Source organism: Periophthalmus magnuspinnatus, chromosome 4 (assembly GCF_009829125.3).
Source record: "Periophthalmus magnuspinnatus isolate fPerMag1 chromosome 4, fPerMag1.2.pri, whole genome shotgun sequence".
In the NCBI taxonomy this organism is placed as follows: Eukaryota; Metazoa; Chordata; class Actinopteri; order Gobiiformes; family Gobiidae; genus Periophthalmus; species Periophthalmus magnuspinnatus.
In genome coordinates, this window is record NC_047129.1 from 21,882,876 (window position 1) to 21,906,101 (window position 23,226).

At 40.1% G+C, this 23,226-nt stretch overlaps 1 protein-coding gene across 1 annotated transcript in view; it reads left to right on the forward strand.

The window, feature by feature from the left end:
• Positions 1–20,201, forward strand: part of LOC117369874 (paralemmin-1-like) — a 24,128-nt gene extending 3,927 nt beyond the window's left edge. Inside the window, exons 2-10 of the mRNA XM_055221264.1 lie at positions 6,472–6,505; positions 6,990–7,070; positions 13,767–13,894; positions 14,445–14,508; positions 14,676–14,697; positions 14,797–14,847; positions 17,348–17,413; positions 18,025–18,153; positions 18,901–20,201. Of these exons, the coding sequence (XP_055077239.1) occupies positions 6,472–6,505; positions 6,990–7,070; positions 13,767–13,894; positions 14,445–14,508; positions 14,676–14,697; positions 14,797–14,847; positions 17,348–17,413; positions 18,025–18,153; positions 18,901–19,565 (1,240 nt within the window). The 3' untranslated portion in view covers positions 19,566–20,201. The remainder of the gene's footprint in view (positions 1–6,471; positions 6,506–6,989; positions 7,071–13,766; positions 13,895–14,444; positions 14,509–14,675; positions 14,698–14,796; positions 14,848–17,347; positions 17,414–18,024; positions 18,154–18,900) is intronic.
• The last annotated feature ends 3,025 nt before the right edge of the window (positions 20,202–23,226 follow it).

The following is a 23,226-nucleotide window of genomic DNA, read 5'->3' on the forward strand; positions in this document are numbered from 1 at the left end:
TAATAAGACAACAGTTTCTAGTTATGCCACCCCCCTTACCCCTTACATGGAAGATGACACTGCAGCTTTATTTTCTGTTTATCAGCTCTTTTTCTTATTTAGACCATAATGTAAATGATGTACTTCAAAACCCACTGCAAAATGAATGATGTTGGCAATAGGCAAAACTTGTAAACTCATTTTTCATTGTATTTATTGGAGCAGGTTATTGGAGTCTTCCACCTTATGTACCTCATGTAAACTGATGCTAAAATACTGTTTCATACTTTTCCATTTTTATCCTTTTTTCTCTCTCACGTTTGTTGAGCTGCTCTTACACTGACCCACCTAAACATGTAATACATTTGTTCAGTTTCCTCTGTACAGTGTGAATGTGGGACAGTAGCTGAGTGACTGTCCAGCACGAGCCCTAATGGGGTTTAACTTGACATAAATGTGTATGTTTTGCAGCGGTGAGTGGTGGGTAGAATCTGCCTCTTTTGACATAGCAAATATATGTTTATTGTTTGCTAGTACTTCTGTGTAGCTGTGACACGGGGTCCCATGAGTCGTCTTGTGAGTTTAAGCATCTGATTTGTCCGTCACTGTAAACAGACCCAATCTGACCCAGACCACTCCCATCTGTGGCACTATGTGATTTAGTCGATTGTATCTTAGTTGATCAAAATTTGTATTAGTCAACTAATGATTTTCTTTAGATTATAAGGATTTATATTAGAGGCAGAAAGGAAAAGTCAGTGATTTAGCTGGAATTTATATGTAGTATGATTAAAGCAGAGGTATTATGAAAAATCAAGGTTTTAACTATGTGAAAGTTGTTTGTGCAAGTTTGAACAATCTTTAATGGTTTATTTGCTTATTGCTGATCAACCTCCATTTTTACTGCCCACTGCTTTGTACTTACTTCATTCACCACTTTTGTTTTCTTAATCAGTGATAAACGTTGGATTCTGCAGCATCATATAGTCATTTTGGTACAAATGAAAATAAATCTGTGGCTCGCTAGCGTGATCTGTATATTGGAGGTGCACGGCTCTTTGTTGTGATGATGTTTACAGCAACATTGGCTACACCAGGACTGACCCAGTACTAAACCAGGACTGAACCAAGACTGAATCAGGACTAGACTAGGACTAAACCAGGACTACTGCATACTGCAATTTTCTAATGCAGAAGTCAGCTGACTTGTTTTTTTATTAACTTGTTTTTGATGAATATTGCAATTTAAATGCAATGTTCAAACAATATGTCTTCTTTAAACTCATGATTGACAAGTTTAATCTGTCTTTATATAAATGCATTGTTTCCTAGTACTTTTTTCTCCATAAATAGTTGTTTTTGCATGAGCTCCTGTGCAATTGTAGTCTTGTGAGTGCAGTTTGGGTCAGGTACATAAAGATAATAGATCTGAGAGCTTTTGCCATGCCCCTTTTTTAGTTGAATAATTGATTGGTGGGACATGTCTTTAGTTGACCAAGAATTTTAGTCGACTGCAGGCCTTCTATGTGAGTGCAGTCTGAACACACAGGTCACATTAGTCGGGGTGACATCACTGCACATAGTAGTTGACCATAGTCCTACAACTTGAGTAGACTTAGATGTTTAGGTTAACTATATCTTGACAAATTATGATCTGAAATCTGTGTGTGAAATCTGCAACTAACATTTATTTTGCTTAATTACAAAATAACAAAAATGTACCCACAGAAAAGTGAGAGCGTTTAAAGACGTGCTGCTAGCTGTTTGCAGACAAAAGAGTGTTTTGTCTGAAGAGGGTTCAGATGTCATCCATGCATGTAATCTATCTCTCCCGGACCCTTATCAAACCCCTCCTTACGGGTAGCTGTAAGATTCTGTGCAATGCTGAGCCCACAAGTCTCTGTCACCCATGCTCCCACAAGACAGTTCTCCATAGATACATAAAAATATGATACAAAACTGTACACAGCAACTTCACAAAGCTGATGTGATGTGCAGTAGTTTCATTAGCCGGATGTACACTGTGTTGTGATAGCGCTCGGAAGGAGGAGTGACTTGTACGGATAGCAAAGGGAAGGGAAGACTTACAAAAATGACTTATAAAATATCTTAGTAAAAAAAAAAAAAAAAGGTAACATGGTGATCAAAATATGTTATGTGTTAGCAGATAATACCCCACCCTCTCTTTAAATTTACACATTTCCATGTAACCACTGCTCTGTCTCCTCTCATGGCATGTTTTGGAGCCTATGTATTGACCATTTAATAATTATACAATTATTAAATTAGTTGACAGTTATTTCAGTAACCGATTAGTTTACACTTAATCAATGAACTTGTTGTAGCTCTAGTAAATTCTGGAAAATGTACTCTTTTCTAATCATGTTACAGTGTATGTGTATCTAAACATGCCTCTTTGTGTTTAGTTTCTTTCAAACATATTTCAGTAATCCCACATGTTTGTACTCTAGCAGATGCAATCCTGGTGCCTTCTACTGGTTGTTCCTCACTCTGCAATACAGTGCATGGATTACGCTCCTCCTCTCCTCTCTTTTACCCCTCTGTGCGCTTTATCTGGCTGGTTTTGTGATGATTTTTTTTTTTCCTGGAAATGCTTTTTGGCAGGGCCTGGTTTCCATAGTGACGGCTGGGGCTTTGATGGAGCTCAGCTGAGACAAAACACTGGAGCCTGGACATCAGCACAGCTTGGCACGGCTCAGCCCACTCTGTTCAGACTGCAGAGAGAGATCTAGGCCATGCACGGATCGGTTTAGTCTTGGTTTAGTCCTGGTTTAGACCTGGTTTGGTCCTGGTTTAGTCCTGGTTTAGTCCCGGTTTCATTCTGGTTTGGTCCAAGTTTGGTCCTTTCTTGGTTGTGAATGCTGGTTTAGTCCTGGTTTAGTTCTGATTTAGTCCTGGTTTAGTCCTTGATTGGTTCTCATGGGCCCTATTCCATAAGCTTGCACAGGGCCTATGTTTTTTGTGTCACTTATATACTGGCATACATATGTAAATAGAAATGTTTCTGTGCAATATATACTTGTGTATGCAGTATGTGTGAAGCTTGAGTGTGTAAGTGTGCATGTACCTTATATAATGTTGACCATTGTGGAAAATAATTGAATTGAATTAACTGATTTAGTCCTGAATCATGGTTTAGTCCTGGGTTAGTTCTGATGTAGCTTATACTTGACATATTTCATCTTAAATCCTGGTTCAGTTCTGGTTTACAACAATAACAACAACAAATTCTATTATAAACCAAGAGTCCACAGAGTTGGTCCATAGTGACAGAAGACGCCATATCCAGCTTTAGATGTGGATTCTTGGTAGATCAAGCAGTCTGAGGTTGGAAGATCTTAATTCTCTCACGGGGCTGTATTCTGTGAGCTTGTTGGAAATGTAGTGGGGAGCAAGACAGTTAAGAGTTTTGAAAACAGTAAGGAGAGTTTTGAAATCTATTCTTTGTTTCAGAGAAAGTCAGTGAAGTTTTTGAAGTTTTGGATTTTTGGATTGAATGTTTAGGTAGAGCAACAAAATAGATAGTTACAGTTATCAATTTGACTGAAAATAAATGCATGAACCACATTTTCTGCATTTGAGTTGAATAGGATGGATCTGATCTTTGCAATGTTTTTGAGTTGATAAAACAAGGTCTGAGTCCAACAAAACACCAAAATCATGGACAAGTTCACAAGGTTTGACGGCCAGAATGGTTAAGTGTGATTGAATACTTTCTCTGAGATTAGATTAGTTTAGGGCCAATTAACAGAAAGTGCTTGTTCATCCATTAGCTTATACTGTTGATGCATTTTATGAGCTCATTTATAGCGTTAAAATCATTGGAAGAGACTGATATATACAGCTGTGTGTCTTCAGTGTATGACTGAGAAGAGAGAAGAGAAGAGAAGTTTGATTAGGAAACCAAAGGGAAGAATGTAAAGATTAAATAAAAGGGGGGCTAGAATGGAACCTTGGGGAACTCCTGCAAATTAGATTACCATATCTAGAGACTGGTCTGTAGTTGCTTAAAATAGATTGGTCAAGATTGCTTTTCTTCAGGAGAGGAATAATAATAGCATGTCTGAAACAGGTGGGGAGTGTTCCAGTTTTTAGAAAGGTGTTGACAGTGTTTAGAGCGTCATCAGTCAGGCAGCTAAAAACACTTTCAAAAACCTTAGTGGGCATCAGATCTAATGCTGATATTGCTGACCTGAGCTGTTTCATCACTTCCTGTAATTGGTGACACTGAATCGTGGAGAAGTTGGAGAAGTTCAGATGGGAGGACTGGACTGGACTTACTGGAGTTACAAATAGTGGCTACGTTGGAGGCAAAGAATATGGCAAACTGGGAAAAGTATTGTTGTTAGGATAGTTGTATTTCTCTGTTGTGTTCAAAAAGTTGGAGTTTATAGACCCGATGATCGGATTGTAATTTTGTTTTCCGTCACTTACGCTCAGATCTACAATAGAGTCTTTTCAATATTCTGATTTCTTCCACCTTTTTCCATGGTGGTTTTGTTTTGACAGGTTGTTTATTTCTAACAGGGGCAATATTATTCACTAAGGAGTTAAAAGAATAAATTAAATGGTCGCTGTGTATTCAGTTATAAAGGTTTCAGTGCAGATGTCTCTGTTTTAATTTGTTTGGAGGTTGATGTCCTTTTGGAGCAACAGATATGTCAAAGAAAATGTAAAAGTGGTCTGACAGTCCGACATCTAGGGTATGGATTAGGGTTACATCAAAGCCTTTTGATATAACTAAGTCAAGTGTGTAACCACGGTTGTGTGTTGCCGCATTAACATGTTCAGTTAGTTCAAAAGAAAGGAGCATGACGTCAAATTGTTCAACAAAGTGAAGTGACTTATCAACACCGACACCACCAGGTAAGAAAAAGGTTGAGAGCGGAAACATCATGGCTAATTCCAAATGAACCATAAAGTGGAAAGGAGCATTTTGACCTTCCTTTAACAACCAAAGACCAGGAGGGTAATGATTTTGGACTTGTCCGCTGTTCTCACTGAGCTGTTCTATGGAGTGAAGCTCTTGATTCCACGACTGGGGCCATTGGCAAGCAGTCCACTTCAGATAAGCCAAAGAAGATCCATGGATCAATAACAACAGATGAGATGCAAGAGTAGTAAGAGTTTTGGCAAGTGTTATTTATGGCTTGTATCGCCAGGTGATTTGTGTAGTGGTTTTGTTGTGCATAACAGCTGCGTAGCCAGTGGCTGTAGCGCCCGCAGAGAGCAGGTGGCTAAACACAATCCATGTTTCTGATGACTTGAAACAGCTCAGCAGTGGACTTGAACGAAGAAAGTGCAGTGCGGTATCAGGATGTAAGAGCAGAATAAGAACTGATTTTACCAGCAGAGACAATACATATGCAGCATAAAAACTGCTAACCCTGTAGTTTAGATCTGTACAAACATGTTCTGAAATGTGATTCTTGTATTAGTTTCTTAGTTCATATTTCAGTCTTTTTCTCACTTCTTCTGGGCGTGTTTAAAATGTGAACTTTGAACTGAATCCTGTTATTAAAACATAAATCGCAATCACAGTCCTTGTCAGATTTTTTGCAAAAGTCATTCAGCTCTTCTGGTCCTGTGCCATTGTATTGGTTTGGTTACTATTGGTTTGCTGCTTTTGTGTCTCTGAGCAAGACACTTCTCTCACTGTGACATTAAGGTGGTTAGTGTGACGGGAAGGGCATCTGGTGTAAAAATCCAAATCACCTTGTGACTGTGGCAAATCCTGACAGAATCCTGGGTTGATGCTCTGTGTAAACATGAAATGTAAAGGTGCACTGCGTAACTTTTCAGGTGGACCACTGCTGACTTGTCTCCTCCATACAGATGTTATTACTTTGCTTTACTTTGAAATGTTCCATAGCATGGCATTAAACATATTCATCTCCATGGATGCATTTAATGCCATACTGAGAAAAGCAGATGATGTAACAAGGCCAACTTACAGGTCAGCTCTGTGGAGAGGCAACCAGTACCAGTAAGAATGCAGGTCTTTCAAGATATTATTGAGCAATAATTAAACACTCATAATATAAAGCCCCAGTATGTAATTTTGTCAATTTTTTGACTAAATTAAAAGCATGTTGTTTTTTTTTTGTTTTTTGTTTTTTTATTGGACTAAGAAGCATAGACAAGTGTCCTTAGTGGGCTCTCCACAAACCTGGCTCTTATTTGGCCTGGAAGAGGGCATCTTCCTGCTTTTTTCCATGGAAATGTTCTTTTGGCTATGATATTCCACGGTATGCCATAAAACTGATCTATCTCCATGGAGAATGCTTCAAAATATGGTTTTAAATTTTTATTCAATGATGTGGCACCTCCAGAAAGTTATATGCTGTAGTAAATGCAAGATAGATCAATACCGTTAATGCCATATGTTGGAATATTCCAAGCAAAAAAAAAAAGCAGTCCAGTGTCAGCAGCAGGGCTCTGAACAAACAAATGTCTGGTTGTGTTTTACAGAGTGATCGAGACAGACCGCATCAACATCATTGCGGTGAGTCCAAAAACCTTCTCACACCATCTGGATGGTTAGTCCTTTGATTCTCTTCCAAACGCCACACATAAGGATATTATGTCCTTGAGCAAAAAGCAAAAGTCCTGTACACATTTTTTTCCATGTGTTTTAGCAAAATGTGTCTTGCCCTTGTTCTTGAGGTCAAAATTATAAACTATTTTATTGTTCAACAATCAGAAAGTGTTCGCATGTTTGTTATCGTTATTTACCGTAACTCTGCTCTGGTCTCTGAAAGTTGTTAAAAGCATCTATAAACTTATAATAATAATAATTAGGATGCTCTGAATGCATCAGGTAAGTGAGGAATAATTTTGGACCAGTAAAGACAGTAAAAAACAGGTATAACGCCTTTAATTTAAAAAAGACAAGCATTTTAGTGATTCTTAAATGATAAAAGTGTGCGTGAGGAGATTTAGCTTTGTTTCCCCCCCACACTGACTTCCTGTTTCCCATGATGCCTCAGGAGAAGAGGAAGTGGCAGATGGAGGTGGAGAATAAGAGACGCCAGCTGGAGGATGATAGGAGAGCTCTGCAGCACCTCAAGGTACGCTTACAGTCTGTCACACTGTATTCTTCCATTACAATCTGAACTACAGCTGAAGCTGAAGTGGTACTGATTTATACGGATGTGACTGGTCAATTCAGATGCTGGATATAATTTCCGCCCTCTGCCAATCTTTAATTACTTATTTTCAAGACACCATATTGCAATCAACCTGTATTTTCACCACCATCAGCACATGCCCACTGCTTTCTACAAATGAAAAAAAATCTACTACTGCTTGATCCGCAGAAATCCATCAGAGGTGTGAACAGCTGCATGGCTCTTTGTTGTGATGACTGGTGTCATCATTGGGCACTGCAGTTTTCTAGCGCTGAAGTTAGCAGACTTTTTTCTTTTACTAAGTTGTTTTAGATCAATATTGCGATTTAAAATGTATAACATAATGATCCCCAGGTGTCATAAATCTATAAAGCAGACACTAGCACAATAGGTGCTGACTCTGGTTTAGTATCCATCCTCCTTCTGCTTGACCTAAGCTCGGCCTTTGACACCATTTCTCATTCCATCCTTCTGAACAGACTCTCTTCTATTGGCATCACTGGCACAGGCACTGGCACTCATATCTTTCTGACCGCACTCAGTTTATTTATCTCAAATCTTTCACTTCTCATCCAGTCTCTATCTCCACAGGTGTTCCCCAGGGTTCTGTCCTCGGTCCCCTCCTATTCATCATCTATCTCCTCCCCCTTGGTCACATTTTCCAGAAACACCACATCCACTTCCACTGCTATGTGGATGACACCCAGCTCTACCTCTCTGGCAAACCAAACTCATCACTCCCACCATCAACCCTTCTTATCTGTATCAATGAAGTCAAATCCTGGTTCACCTCCAATTTTCTCAAACTCAATAGCAATAAAAGTGAACTTCTCCTTGTCGGCACCAAATCCACCCTAAACAAGATCAACAATTTCTCTATACCCATTGACGGCTCCTCCATCTCTCCTTCCCCTCAGGTTAAGAGTTTGGGTGTCATCCTCGATAGCACTCTCTCCTTCTCTTCTCACATTAATAACATCACCCGCTCCGCCTATTTCCACCTACGCAACATTAATCGTCTCCGGCCCTCCCTCACACCACAGTCCACAGCCGTACTTGTACACAGCCTCGTCACTTCTCGCCTGGATTACTGCAATTCTCTTCTCTTTGGTCTCCCACAAAAAACACTCCATAAACCAGCTGGTTCAGAATTCAGCAGCTCGCATCATCACACGCACCCCTTCCATCAACCACATCACACCCATCCTACAGCAACTTCACTGTCTCCCCATCTCACACCGCATCCAATATAAAATCCTGCTCCACACATTCAAAGCCATCCATAACCTTGCACCTCCATACCTCTCAGACCTCCTCCATATTGCCACACCCGCTCGCTCTGTCCGCTCCTCTTCCTCTCTCCATCTCTCTGTTCCCTCAGCCCGGCTTGTCACCGTGGGGAGCAGGGCCTTCAGCCGCTCTGCTCCCCAGCTCTGGAACTCTCTCCCCCCTGACCTCCGCAATACTGACACACTCTCAGACTTCAAATCCAAACTCAAAACCCACTTGTTCAGACTGACATATTCTTTATAATCCACACCTGCCTTGTCCTTCTTCAATGTTTTTTATCTGAATGCTTTTAACTGTATGTTCTTAAATGTTGATTTTAACTGCCTGTATATGTATATATTGTATTGTAAGGTGACCTTGAGTGCCCAGAAAGGCGCCCTATAAATAAAATGTATTATTATTATTATTATTATTATTATTATTAAGAGCTCTATCCCCTTCCACCATACTCCCTCTGTTTGCTTAATCAGATGCAGTTTAGTAAAGTTGTTTTTCCAACAGTTTCACTAACGTTAAAAACAATGTTTTCAATAGATGGTGAGTCCCAGTAGCCCACCTGACTATTATTGTTCTAGTTAAGAAGAATGTTCTATTCATTGGACCAGCTCAGTCAGACAATTAGAGTGGAGTTAAAGGTCCTGTATTATACAAACACAATTGGCTCTTCTGAGCTTTAAGCCATGTTATAATGTTGTTACCTCTTCAAAAACATACCTAGAGTTCCTTTTTGATGTTTTGATTGACTAACACTTTATTACTAGTCTGTCTACATCTCCAAAGCTCATGATGCTCTGTTTCACCTCGTGATGTCATGAAGCGGTAGTTTTAGAGTTAACAGCTGCCTTTTAACTTTAGTTTAGTAAAGATTGGCAGTCTCATGGCTGAAATCATCTAAACGATTTTAGTGAAAAGCACTTCCTGTATTACCATATGACATCACAAAGGGGAACAGAGTGTTTTCTATTTGAGAGAAGAACTCAGCCTAAACATGCAGGATGTGTGTATTAAACATGAGTGAATGAACCAGAACAAAATTCTGGGTATATTTTTCATGAGGAATCAACATTATAACAGATGGGAAAATGTATAATATGTATAATTTAAATTACTACTGTTGACAAAATTACCTTTACAACTTAATCTTGTAACCACCCTGAATACTCTTGAATTTAAACACCTGTTGTATTCTCTTCAAAGTATTTTTTCTATCCAGATGGATGTACAGTCTCTAAAAGCTCTGAGCCACTACCCAGGATTCAGTTGGGCTCTGGGGATATGACATCAGCACAAATGCATCAGGGATACTGCCAATGTGAAGAGGGAGGAGGTTGGAAAAGAGAGAGAGAGACATATAATAAAACTGTCTGAGCAGAGAAAGAGAAAGAGAAGAGGGGGGATACAATCAATACTCATATTAAAACAAGATACTAATTTTAGCAAGTAATGATGAGCAAAGAATTACCATATACTTACAGTAGAACGGTCTAGACTAGACCACATGGTAATATAAAAGAAAGTATGCTGGTAGTATATAAGTACTACTCACTTCAGAGTACTGAGCCTATTTGTGTTGAAAATGTTAGTATGGCAAGAACAGAGGAAGCAAAGGCGCCCGACTGCCCCTTGAGAGCCCCTATCCCAGTGCGGAGACCTCACACTCAGACAGCAGCTGCATTGTAAAAATATATCATCCACACACACACTTCCCTAGTTACATCACAACACTGCACAACACCAGATTTGTTTGTGTTTATTAATGTATTTATTTAAAATTACAAATCATGTGCTAGAACTCTCCTGAGCTTTACCATGGACATAAGGATTTTTCTGTGTGTTGGTTACTTGGGTTGTTAACAATATCAACACACTGTTAGTAGCACCTTTAGAGACATATTAACTATAAAAGAGTGCCCAATAACATTTAGTTTTTATATTTTTTAAGAGGCAATTTCATATGATAATTGTTTTTTTAGTTAAAGCTTCACACATTGGTTTCATCATTTGTTCTAAAACATGAATGTGACCTTTATTGTCTTAATGCATTGATTGTTCTATTTTTGAGCCATAGACTGTGTAAAGAAGTGCACTAAGGGAGTGTGACGTCACCCACAGCGTTCGGCTCCATCCAAATGATGCATAGCAGTCATAGAGGCAAATTTGGAGCAGGTGGCACCCACTGCTAATGTGCCTGATTGGTCTGTTATTAATATTCATATCTAGATTTAGGGCCCAAACAGTGAAATAAAAACACCAGGATCATGTAGAGTGAGTTAATATGAATATTTTAAGAGCAAAATAACGAGCCTGACAGTAGCATTAATGGAGAGAGCGCTGACGAGTTTTATTTGTAATGCAGTGGCCAGCGGATTAGCTATGTCCATTTATAAATGCAGCCTGTGGCCTGAGTGGATATCCTGATGGTAGATTCAGTTAAGGTTTCTAAATCAGATCCTTTGTTTCCTTATAACTGACCTCTGACCCTGCACTCACTCCTGCAGCCCCTCCCTGCTCTGTGTGCACATAACACAGTATTTTTACCCCCCTCAACCACAGCTGTCCGTGCCAACATGCTCCTCACTCACACACATGCCTCCTGCTCACAGAAACATGGCACATGCCCACACCGTCTCAAATACACAGGCTCATGTGAAGTGTGTCCCCTCTACAGGGGACACTGGGAATTGCAGCAGGGACAGTGTAGTCTGACTGGAAACAAGCAACAAACCACTCATTTCTACAGCAACGCAGAACTGGTAAACATGGATTAAATGTATTTACAGACTTTATTCATTATTATGAGAAAGTATTTGCTATGATTTAGTAGGTAGACCCAAAAGCAGACAAAAGGCAGGTAAGTAACAAGGTTTATTTTACAGACAATATGGTGGCAGAGGCTGTGAGTTTGGAGCTGGAACAGGTAGGTACTAGTATTTGAGCAGGTAGGTTCTGGCGTTGGAGCTGGTATGTACTCGAGTTGAACCAGGTTGGCAGGCACGCAGACCTGAGGATTGCAGAAAAAAAAACACTGTAAGCAAAAAACTAAACACTGAGTTTAGCTGTACAGAGCTTAGAGAGCTCAGTCTTCACACTGTGATAAACTGACAATTTGGCAGAGAAATAGAAAAAAGCCCAGACACAGGACGGACCCATAGAGTCCGGGGCAGTTTTAAGTTTCACGACAACTGGACTGATGATGGACAAGATTTCAAAAGGGCCAATATACCTAGAAGAAAGTTTCTTGGGCTCCGTCTTAAGAGGTGTAAGTTCCTGGTAGAAAGCAATAAGGTGAAATTGAAACAGCCAAAAAATAATGCCCAGTGAGCTTGCCTTGAAATTACTATTAAAGATTGCTCCACTCTTTCCAGCCAATGCTGCCACTCATCTAAGGCCAGCTTCAGTGCGAGATGCCCTTTATTCAACATCATAATTCTGCTTGACTAGAGAGACGTGTAGAGAAAAACACACAGGGATGAAGCATTTGGCCTATACTTGAGAAACACTGAGAAAGGTCTGCTGTGACGCCAACCTCTGAGGCAAATTGTCTGGCAAGTTCTGATTGAATAAGGATTGGAGAAGAAATAAAACTTTGCTCAAGGTTCTCAAAGGCTACTGTGGCCTTTGGAGTCAAGGATAATGGAATGAATGAAAAGGCAAGTTTAGTTAGTGGAGCTGCGACTTTCCTGTAGTCATTGTTACAGCAGTAGAAATTGGCAAAACGTAAAAGTATTGAAGCTGTTTTCTGGTAGTTGGTACTTGGCAACTACCAGAACCTTTCACCAAGAGGGGAGGAAGAAGGCCGAATAATATTTGTTGTCAACAAGTCCTTGATATTCAGTGTTGTGAAAAAGTATTTGCCCCCTTCATGAACAAACAAAGATAACCCAAGTAAACATAAAATGCAGTTTTTCTGAGATGATTTTATTTGTTAGGAGAAAACCTACATGATCTGTGTGAAAAAGTAATTGCCCCCCTTGTTAAAAGATGAGGTAACTGTGATCAATCATATTATTGTGGAAAGCTGAGTTCAATGACAAAAGTGTAGAAATAATAATAAGATAATCATTTTCACAGCACTGTAGACCTCCATAGCTTGTCTCTCAGGTCATGTTAGATTGTATAGGCAACCAGCAGGAAGGGAGGCCCCTGGAAGAAATTCAGTGGCACAGTCATAGGGCTGGTGAGATGGAAGAGAAAGTGCCCTTCTTGCTAAAAACTTCACCCAGATCATGGTAGTCAGCTAGAACCAAGGTCAGGTCTGGAGGCTTGGGAGTAGTCACCTAAACGCCTTCTGTAGGAGGGCAAGCAGACAGAGACAGAAGTCACAGGAATAGCAAGTTTATGAATAAAATCTTCAAACCAACTTTGCAGTATGAGTTGCCTGTTGTCCAAGTGCTCCATGTGCTTCTATCATATTTTGAAGCATTTGGTGGTGTGCGCTGAGAAGAGAGCCATAGCGGATAGGCAGATGTGACAGCAGTGTGACTTAAAGTGCACTTCCAGTATCGCATCAGACTGCACCAGGCTGTGCATTTCATGGACAAAAAGGCCCCTGCCTTGCAGTTTGCTTTGATTTCATTCACTTTATCTTGCATATGTTTCAAAAGTTCCACATTTTTACCCATCAGATTTGGACAACCGTCATCGTGTCATTGTCCCTTTCAGTGAGTGCATTGCTGCCAGCTCCTCCGTAATCTTGAAGTGCGTTATCCCACGAACAATTACAAGTAAGTGGGCTGTGTCAAGGACATCACAGCTCTCATCCAAAGCCAAGGAGAAAAAATCTAAACTTGCCACTTCATGTTGCAGCTGAAGCTCCAGATTTCCCATAATGTCCTTGATTCTTCTGGTCACCAACCCAGTCATAATTTTAAAAGCATGAAAACCTGTCATATGCACATAGGGCCTATATCATGCTATTTTCTGATCTATGTTATGATGTTGTTTCCTCTTTACAAACATACCTAGTTTTGTTTTGTTTCATTCACACAGGTTTAAAACACAAACCTTGCATATTTAGGCTAAATTCTTCTCTCTGTTTCACCCTGTGATGTCACGTGGTAATACAGGAAGTGCTACACTGGGTTTTTAAATTCCATACACCTTCACTAGAACCATTTGGATAATTTCAGCTCTGGAATAGCAAATCTCAATGAAAGGTAAAAAGTAGCTATTAACTTGAAAACTACCACTATATCTTGGACCAGAGCATTTTGAGCTTGAGAGATATAGATAATAATGCAATAATGCAGCGTTACTCAAACATATGTGAATGAAACAAAAACAACTCAGACAATTTAGATGCATTTTTATATAGTTATAGTTTCATTTTGTGTGTTTGTTCCCTAGTCGAAAGCTCTGAGGGAGCGGTGGCTGTTGGACGGAGCGCCCTCCTCTGGACCGGAACATGACGAGGTAAAGAGACAGCTCCAGCAAGACGAGAAGAAGACCAGAGACCTGGAGGACAACATCAACAGGTCCTCCTCTGCATCTGAGCCTCTGCATCCTCTGTCCCATCCGCCATTCTGCATCTTTTGCTCCTCTGACCACCTCCTCTGCATCATCTGACCATCTGCTCTGCACCTCTGCTCCATCTGACCTTCTTCTGCACCTAATCCTCTACTCTGCTCCTTCTGACCGTCTCCTCTGCTTCATTGAGCCTCTCCACTGCCAACGCGTCTGCATCCTCTGCTCGATTTGATCCTTTCCCCTGCATCCTCTGCTCCATCTGAACCTCTCCTTTCCTCCATCTGACCATCTCCTCTGCATCCTCTCCTCTGACCCTCTCATCTGCATTCTCTGCTTCATCTCACGATCTCCTCTGTATCCTCTCTTCCATTTGACCCTCTCGTCTGCATTCTCTGCTTCATCTGTCATCTCCTTGTCTATTTGACCCTCTCCTCTGCTCCGTCTGACCCTCTTCCCTGCATCCTGCTCTTTCTGACCGTCTCCACTGCTGTCTGACTCTCTCCTTTGCATCCTCTGCTCCTTCTCACTCTTTTAAATTCTCTTTCATTTATCTTCCAGGTTGGAGCGAGAATTAGCTGTTTTGGAGTCAGAAGGAGGACCCACAATTACACCGGCCCCCATAGTGAGTCTAATACACTTTGTTGCATAAATCTTCTGGTAATAAGGCAACCACTTAACCTCTTGAGCCACTGTTGTACCTGTAAATAAAAGCCGTCATTTAATAAATCCAATCATCAATCACACTTAGTTTGAATGTCCTAGTCCTAACCCAGTGTCTCTTGTCCGCAGGTGAAGACAGAGCTCATCCAAGGTAAATGTCCCCCCTGTTTGTGTCCCTGTGCTGTATGTTCTCATGATGTCCTCATGTTGTCCTGACATTGTCCACATGTGTCTGTCCTCTTTGTCTCAGAGGTAGAATTTGTCCCAGTCAAACCTCAGTCCATGGTCTCCACTGACCCAGGTGAGGCTCTCAGAGGTCCACTCCAATATGTTTAGGGCCCGAGCACTTGTGCGAGAGCCCTATTGTATTTGTACAATTTTGAGAAAAATCGCAAAAATGAAGCAGTAAACAATAACATATGAACAAATAACTAGTATCAGTAATTAGAGTTTTGTGAGCTTCAATTTTGACTGAAGACGATTTGCACAATGGGAGCCCGACCCGGATCCCTGCCCTACACCCGACAGGCAGTCGCCCATATTGGATCAAACACCTTACTGACAAAATCAATCATCATAATCTTTTGGCATAATCAGTTTTCATTAAAAACTCTTCAAACTTACAAAAGACACAAAATCCATGTCCTCAATTAGATTTTAAATAAAATGCTGGACACAGTCATTTCAACAAAATATCAGTTTGGGGAAAAATGCCTTTCACAAACATTTATTGTTATTTTATTTATTATTATTAATTATTATTATCATAAGCACATAAAACTAGGCACATAGAGCATCTTGACAGAGACCACAGAGGGTGTGTCAGAGGGCAATATAAGTACAAACTTGATGCTGCGTTCAGACAGCGGCATCAAAAATGCATTGGATGCCTCAAGTTAGACCCCTTTGCATTTGAGGGCAGATGCTCCAGACGCGTCCAGGGCGTCCATTGTGGTCTGCAAGTGCCTTTGGATTTTTTGTTTTCTGTTTCTTTGTAAATGATGAAACCATGTTGAGAGAATGGCTTTAGTTTATTTATTACATAAAACCCATCAATGGAAGCGGCTGGCTTGGGAACGCCGTGTTGGGGTCCATGAGTAGCCTAGGCTCACCGGTGTGTCCAGCATAATTAAGCTGCCGCTAGTTTGTAGCTGATATCTTTCTGCTTTTCCGGATAATGATGTCACTACATCACTAGGGCGTAGTCTCTGATTGGTTGGTGCTGCGCATCAAAAGCCAAAAGTTTAGCTTTTTCAACTCTGATGTTTTGGATGCACAAACAGAGTGTCCAACATGTGGACACTCAAGACCTTGCCCTAAGGTTTTTATCTGACAGACTCCAAACTGAGGCAGTATCATTAGGACATATCTGTGATCAGAAGCTGTAAAAAAAAATTGCTAAGTCTCAGGGTGTGGTCATAACAAGCTCTTAACAAAGCAGCCATTTTGACTGTATAAAAGTCCTTGGAACTTGCAAACATTGTCGGGTTCAGATTAACCCTATGTAGTGTTTGTGTATTTTGATGATCTGGGCAAAAAGATGTGAGATTTAAACTTGTATCTTCAAAATGGCACAGTTGTAATGGGACAGAAAATCAGTTGTAGACTAAAGAAATTTGCCACACACATCCTTAATGTGAAACTGGACAAAAAATCCAATGAAGACCACACCCTATTTGCAACTACATTTGCATAACCGCACCTCAAATTTGCAAAAAAAAAAAAAAAAAAAGTAAATGGAAAGCAAAAGAAAATAGTCTCATAATCCAATGAAAATTGGTACACATATTGTTTATGTGTCCTTGAGTAAAAAAGTCCATGGGGACCACACCCTATCTCTGATGTAAAGGTGGACATATTTAATCAAAGTATGTAGATGTACAAAATCCAGCCTTTATACTAACAAATTTGTCCTTGGGTTTGATCCAACAGACTACAAACTGAGGCAGTTTGATCAGGATATATCTTGGATCAAAAGAATTTACATAAGCCTTGAGGTGAGGTCATAACAAGCTCTTAATGAAACAGCCAATTTGAAAGCATAAAAGTAATCCAGCTTTTTCAAACTGTTGAATCTGGACAGAATCAATGTAGCATTTATGTATTTTAATGACCTGGACATTATGAGATGTAAAGCAGACTTTTTTATGGCTCCCCAGCTTCCCCCCATTAACAAGGGACGGAAACATTTATCTATCTACAGACTCACTGGAAATACTGAATCACGTCAAACCAGGATTGAAAGGCATGACCTTCATAGTCATAAACACCTGTGTGATGTCACCAAGTGCCTGAAATTGACAGTGGCAACTGGAGCCAGAACACACCCACAAAGGACTCGTAACAATAGAGAATGCTATTCAAACACCATGTACACAGTTTAGTAGCAAAAAATATTGTGTTTGTGTTCAGTTCCACTTAAACACTAGGCACTATTACGTATAAACCTAATGATCAGTGGATGCAGTATTTTTAAACTTGCAGGTTGCTTGTAGAAGGATTGTTTTGTTGTTTTGTTTTGTCCACTATGGCATAAATCTTGTCTAGCTTCATGGGGACCAGCCAGTCGTGACCTCTTACATGCTCAGTTACTTGTAATAAGCGATAAGAAAACCATTTTATAAGGTATTTGTTTTTGTTATAACACCTGTAACTGAATACATACACGCTAGATAAGTTTAATGCCACAGTGTGTAACAAACCAATAACATTTCCAAGCAGTATATCAGTCCTCTTCACTCTGTGTCTCTCGTTGTGTTTCTCCTTTCCTCCTTTGCCTTGATTTCCAATGAGCCTTTCAGAGGTCAAAGGTCATGTAACCCCCAGAATGAGCAAACCTGGAGAGGCCACAGCAGAGATGAGGAGGGGTGAGTGTGAGCTGCAGGGGGCAGTATCACACACAGACAGCCTGAGTCCTGCTATGTTAAACTCATACAGAGGTCCATGGGGCACTCAAGCTCTCCTGTGTGGGTTCACTGTTTATAATCAAATGGGATTGTGGGAAATGTCCTCCTCTAACATGTTGTCCTTGTGTCTCTGTCCCTGAGTGTCTGAGGAAGTGTGAATCAGCCTTTTACTTTATGGTCCTGCTCTAAGTTTTTTTTTTTTTTTTTGGCTGTTCAAATGTACAAAACTTGCACTTTTGATTTGTACATAAAAATATGTTCATTTTGCCCATGAAAACCCTTCCTCTAATTAGTCCTGTTTATTATTGATTATTGTCTTATAAGTAATGTAAATCTAGGCCCCCATGCACTGTAAATCCTGTACCTAGACACGTGCACCAGCATCTCTTTAATGGGTTTATTTCTCTCCAGCTGACATTTTAATTTGCACCCTTTTCTTGACTGTGATTGTGGTTTTAGTTTCTCTGCGCTGGCCTTTTCCATGGTTTCATTTTGCACTTTTCATTGGCTAAAGTCCCTCGGTGTGCTTGTGCATACGTATTGGTTGGAGTAAACGTGTCTCCTGCTCTTAGCCATGTACTCGGTGGAGATCCGGGTGGAGCGGGACAATGTGACCGGGGAGACACGTGTCCTGTCCGCAAACCCCACCTTGCCTGTGGAGCCCGGGCTGGGGGTCAAAGTGTACGAGGACGAGCGCAAAGGTGACCACCGCTGATCACTGCTGACCCCAGTGAACATGGCTCTGCTGACCCCAGTGTCCAGGGCTCTGCTGACCAAGGCTCTGACCTTGGTTCGGACAGTTTGGTACAGTGGGGTTTGTCTGATACAGAGCCTCTAAGTTACTATAGAGATGTGGCCCTCTGCTACAGTACCCAGGGACAGACTGGCAGAGAGCTGGCCAGCCCAGGGACTCAACAATTAAAAAACATGATGATTGGGATTTGAACCAACCATGCTATTTGTAAGTTACTACAACCATTCAACCATCCTGAATGAGCAGCTGTAGTCTATGTGTGTTGATTAGAATAATGCAATTGATTCCAAAATGTCTTTACACATCAAGCAGATACAAATAAATATAAAATGACTTTTGCAAATTACTGGACATTTATGAAGAGTCTTGAGTAGAGAGAGGGCTGTTGAGATTGTCTGAACTATAGACTATAGGGTCTGCTGCACTCTGACCTTTGGAGTCACAAATTACTATTGAATTAGTAATAGAATTTCATCATTATTCATTTCATCACATTTGAATTGGATTTTGGCCTCTAACTTTATCACTTTGTCAGTTAATATCGGTTTTCTTGGATTTGATCTGTATTGACACTTTGTTGCCGTCACATGACTTTTTCCTGCGCCATTTTGAGGACTTTTGACAACTGAAATATTTTGTTGTCAGACCATGATAACGTTTGTATACTAAGTTGTATCTTTTCTTTGTGTGGCAGTGGTGCATGAGATGAACGGGGAGGATGGCGGCCATATTTTGAGTTCTTCTGAAGTGGAAGAGCTTATCCACAAAGCTGACGAGGCCCATGTGAAGTCCAAAACCATCACTACTGTCACAGCTTTCACTGCTACTGCTAGTACTACTGATACAACTCCTGGTAGTACTACTGCAAGTGCAAGTACTACTGCTATTACTACTACTACAGAAAAGCTCCAGGAAGCGCCAGGAGAAACTAAACCCGTGGATGTGAGTACAGTTTCCAGTGTGGAGATCACCGGACTGGAGGCCAAACCGGAGAAAGAACCAAGTATCTCCGAGGCGACAGAGGACCACCCTGTCACAATGGTCTTCATGGGCTACCAAAATGTGGAAGACGAGAATGAAACCAAGAGGGTTCTGGGGCTCAAAGGAACAGTCAAAGCAGAGCTTGTGGTGATCGATGATGCTGAAGGCAAGACATCACCAGTGGAGCAGAAAGCCGTGCAAAAGTCTGCGAAAAAAGCCACTACTCCTACTGTGGAAGATATCCCAAAAGCGAAAGAAACATCACAGGAAAAGAAGAATGGAGAGATGGCAGCAAGCTCGGAGGAGGTGCGAGCCGGAGACGCAGAGGAGCAGGCCGTGAAAAAGAAGCAGCCGTGTAAGTGCTGCACCATCATGTGAACAGCAGGGGGTGTTCCACTGAAAAAGTTCTGTTCAGTATTCATAAAACGGACAGAGACTTAAGAAATACATGAACTTAACTCCACCCACTGCCCTCAGCATCTAACATGAGTCTCCAGCAGGCAGTGAAGGAGTTAAAAGGTTAAATGAAAGGAAATATGTTATGCTAAATGTACTTTTGGAGCATTAAAAGTCACTGTATCTGATTTTTACTATAGGACATTTTAAACGCTTTGCAGTGGTCCAAAGTCACTCCTCACTTACATAATGCACTGTTAATTATTCATCGCAATGAGTTTATAAACGCTTTTTACAACCAGCGCGAGGTTTTGCCATCACCGTACTACTAACAACAACTAGCAGGCTAAGCAAGCACTCCCTGATTATTCGGCAATAAAATGCTTTATAGTTTGATGCAGAAAGTACACAATGGACTTATTTTGACCTATAGAGTTTATATATAAATGGACGTAGCTAACCTGCTAGCCACAGCCAAATAGCAAATGAACATGGGAGCAATTCGACTTTATTGACTCGTCATTTTTTCGCTCTACATGATCCTGGTGTTTTTATTTCACTATTTTGTCCTTAAATCAAGAGATGAACAATATTAACACACCAATCAGGTGCCTTCTTTCCCCGAGGTTTGCTAAGCAGGAGGAATGCTTCAACATCCTCGCTCCTGAATGGCTCCCTGGTTGCTATGATAAACGTGCTCACAATTTCATATATGAAACTCTGCTCCAAATGAACTGCTATAACTGCATTTAAGAGGAACCATACGCTATGAGTGACACCCATAACCTTTAAACTAGAGGAAATATGTTCTGCTAAATTGACTTTTTGAGCATTTAATGTCAAAACAACTTTAGTATTATTCTAAATGTATAAATGTAGCATAATATGTGCCCATTACATAATGAGATGAAATGCCTTGTCTTCCATGCTAGCTAACCACTACTAGCCTGCTGCCTGTTGGAGACGTAGCTTTGACCTCTCATACATCCTTTTTATATGCCTTTCTTAACTTTTCTATTTTGTTTATATGGATGCACTGAGTTAGCATTAGCTTCCCTGTCTTTATAAGCTAATTGTGTTGTGTAAGCTAATCCTAGAAAGTATTTATTTTGAATGAGTTTATTTTAAAATTATTAATGTCATAAAGTTTTCGACCCTATACCATCATATCATGACCATCATACAGGAGTTCATTATATTTAGGGGCAGAGACATTCAAAAGCTTGTATTACACTGTAAACATTAAAAATCACTTAAATTAATATTTTTATGTTTATTTGAATAGTTTAGCATGACTTCTTTAGATGCGTGTATTATGTCATCTCGTTCACATCTATTTATTTTATGTTAAACCAAAGCAAATGTGGAGATTTTAAGTGAATCTACATAAAATGCTTAGTTTTACTTGACAGAAAATATTTGATGGAAAAAGATGACATAGACTTAAAAACTGCATTAAAGGTGCACTATGTAACTTCCCCTGGTGACGTTACCTGCCTGTCTCCATGGAGATATATAGGCCTACATTTAATGCCATATTGTGGAATATACCAGGCAAAGCAATAACATCTCCAAGCAGGTGGCCGTCCAGATAAGTTGCCAAGAGCACCTTTATAAATCAGCCTTTATTAAGAGTAAGTAAGAGTTTTAACTTATTTAGTTGTTTGAGGTTTGGGTCTTTATGTCATCGTTTCACACCCACATTTATTAGATGAACAGCCCATTCTGTTAGGAAACCAGTTTGTGAACAACGGCTCTATGAAGCTTGTCATTGCTCGTACAGAAACCCTCTTCATACCTTTAGCTAAACTGCACATGCGTTCATAGAAAATAAAAGCATTTCTAGGCATTTATAGTAACTTTACAGATTATATTGTTTATTTATATTGATAATTATAATATTATGTTTATTCAGTTCAGTTCAATTCAGGTTTATTTATACAGCACATTTAAAACTACTTCATCTGACCAAAGTTCTTCACATACAAAGTCAACAAAAACAAATATAAAGATAAAACGATACATAGGTAAAGAAGAATAAAACACCGAGATATCCCGTCTAGCCAGTATTAAATGCCAGGGAGAAGAGGTGGGTTTTCAGCCTAGTCTTAAACTGCATTAAAGACTGAGAGGATCTGACAGACAGAGGGCGCTGTTCCATAGTGTGGGCGCTGCCACAGAAAAAGCTCTGTCACCTCTTGAGTCTGGCTTTGGGCACAGCCAGCAAGAGTTAGACATCTGACCTCAGAGCTCTTGGTGGAGTATAGAGCTACAGTAACTCCCTTTAATAGTGGATCGAGAAAAGTGCAGACATTTCAACACAATCAGTAACATTTGAATTGCACCCAATATGAAAGAGGAAGCCAGTGCAGCTGTGATGTGCTGCAGTGTTCTGGACATGCTGTAAGCGCTGCAGAGAGCCCTGGTCCAGCCCCACATACAAAGGATTACAATAATCTAGATGCAGTGTTACGTAATGAGTTATGGGTGAATTGCTTTTTCAAAATCTTCCTGTGGAAGGTAGGGCTTTACTTTAGCAAGGAGCCTCAACTCAAAGAAGCTGGACTCTATGACAGAGCTAATGTGCTTGTCCAGTTTTAACAAAGAGTCCACAATCAGCCCAAGATAAGAGGACAGAAGACCAATCACACTGTCATGCCCAAGCAGAAATAATATTTAGTGGACACAAGGAAGGGTTTAGCTATTTATTTATATATATTTTTACAAGTCCAAGATAGACACTGGCTCAAAATACTCAAAGACTGAATTACAGACTGTTGGAGCTACAAGGTTCACAGCAGACAGGAGTGACAGTCTAAGGCCAGAGACTTTATCCGTAAAGAATGATAAAAAGCAAAGTGAAGAGATCATTCAGGAGAAATGTTTTATTAACTAGCAATCTAGCATTCAAAATGCCCAAGCGGAGTGTTACATCCACGGGACCCCGTGTAGAGCTACAACACAGCGACTGGAGGCATCCCAAATCTACATCTTTGAAGTCCTGAGTCTCCAGGACTGGTAAGAACAGAAATAACTCCAGAATTGGCCCTCTAATATGCCTTTACTCTCATTAAAATGCCTCAGCATTTTCTGCTACTGATACTGATAATATATCAGATTGCTTTTTAACAACATGTAGGGGGGCTCTGTGTTTGATGAGTTTGTTCTTTTTATGTTAAACACAAACCCCAAAAACTAATAAAACAGTTTGTATTAAATAAGAGAAGTTTAGCTAATGTACTAAGTGGGTTTCCAGTACGAAAGGGCAAATGACAAACCAATTTAAATTGTAGTTTTGGCTGTGATAAACTACGAAATAGTATAAATTTACACTACCAGTCGAAAGTTATTATTTTATTTTTTCCTTTAATTTCATGACTATTAACATTGTAGATTCTCATTGAAGGCATGAAAACTATGTATGACACACATGGGATGTAGTAAACAAAAAATAAACTCAAAAACTTGTTTTAGAGTTTAAATAAAAAATTTAAAAAATTAGCCACCCTTTGCTTTGAACCCTGAATTGCACTTTTGTCATTTCTTGACCCTAACGTGGCACCTGTGAAGTGAAAACCATTTCAGAAGACTTCATCATGAAGCTCACTGAGAAAAGTCCAAGGGTTTTTCTAAAGTTATCAAC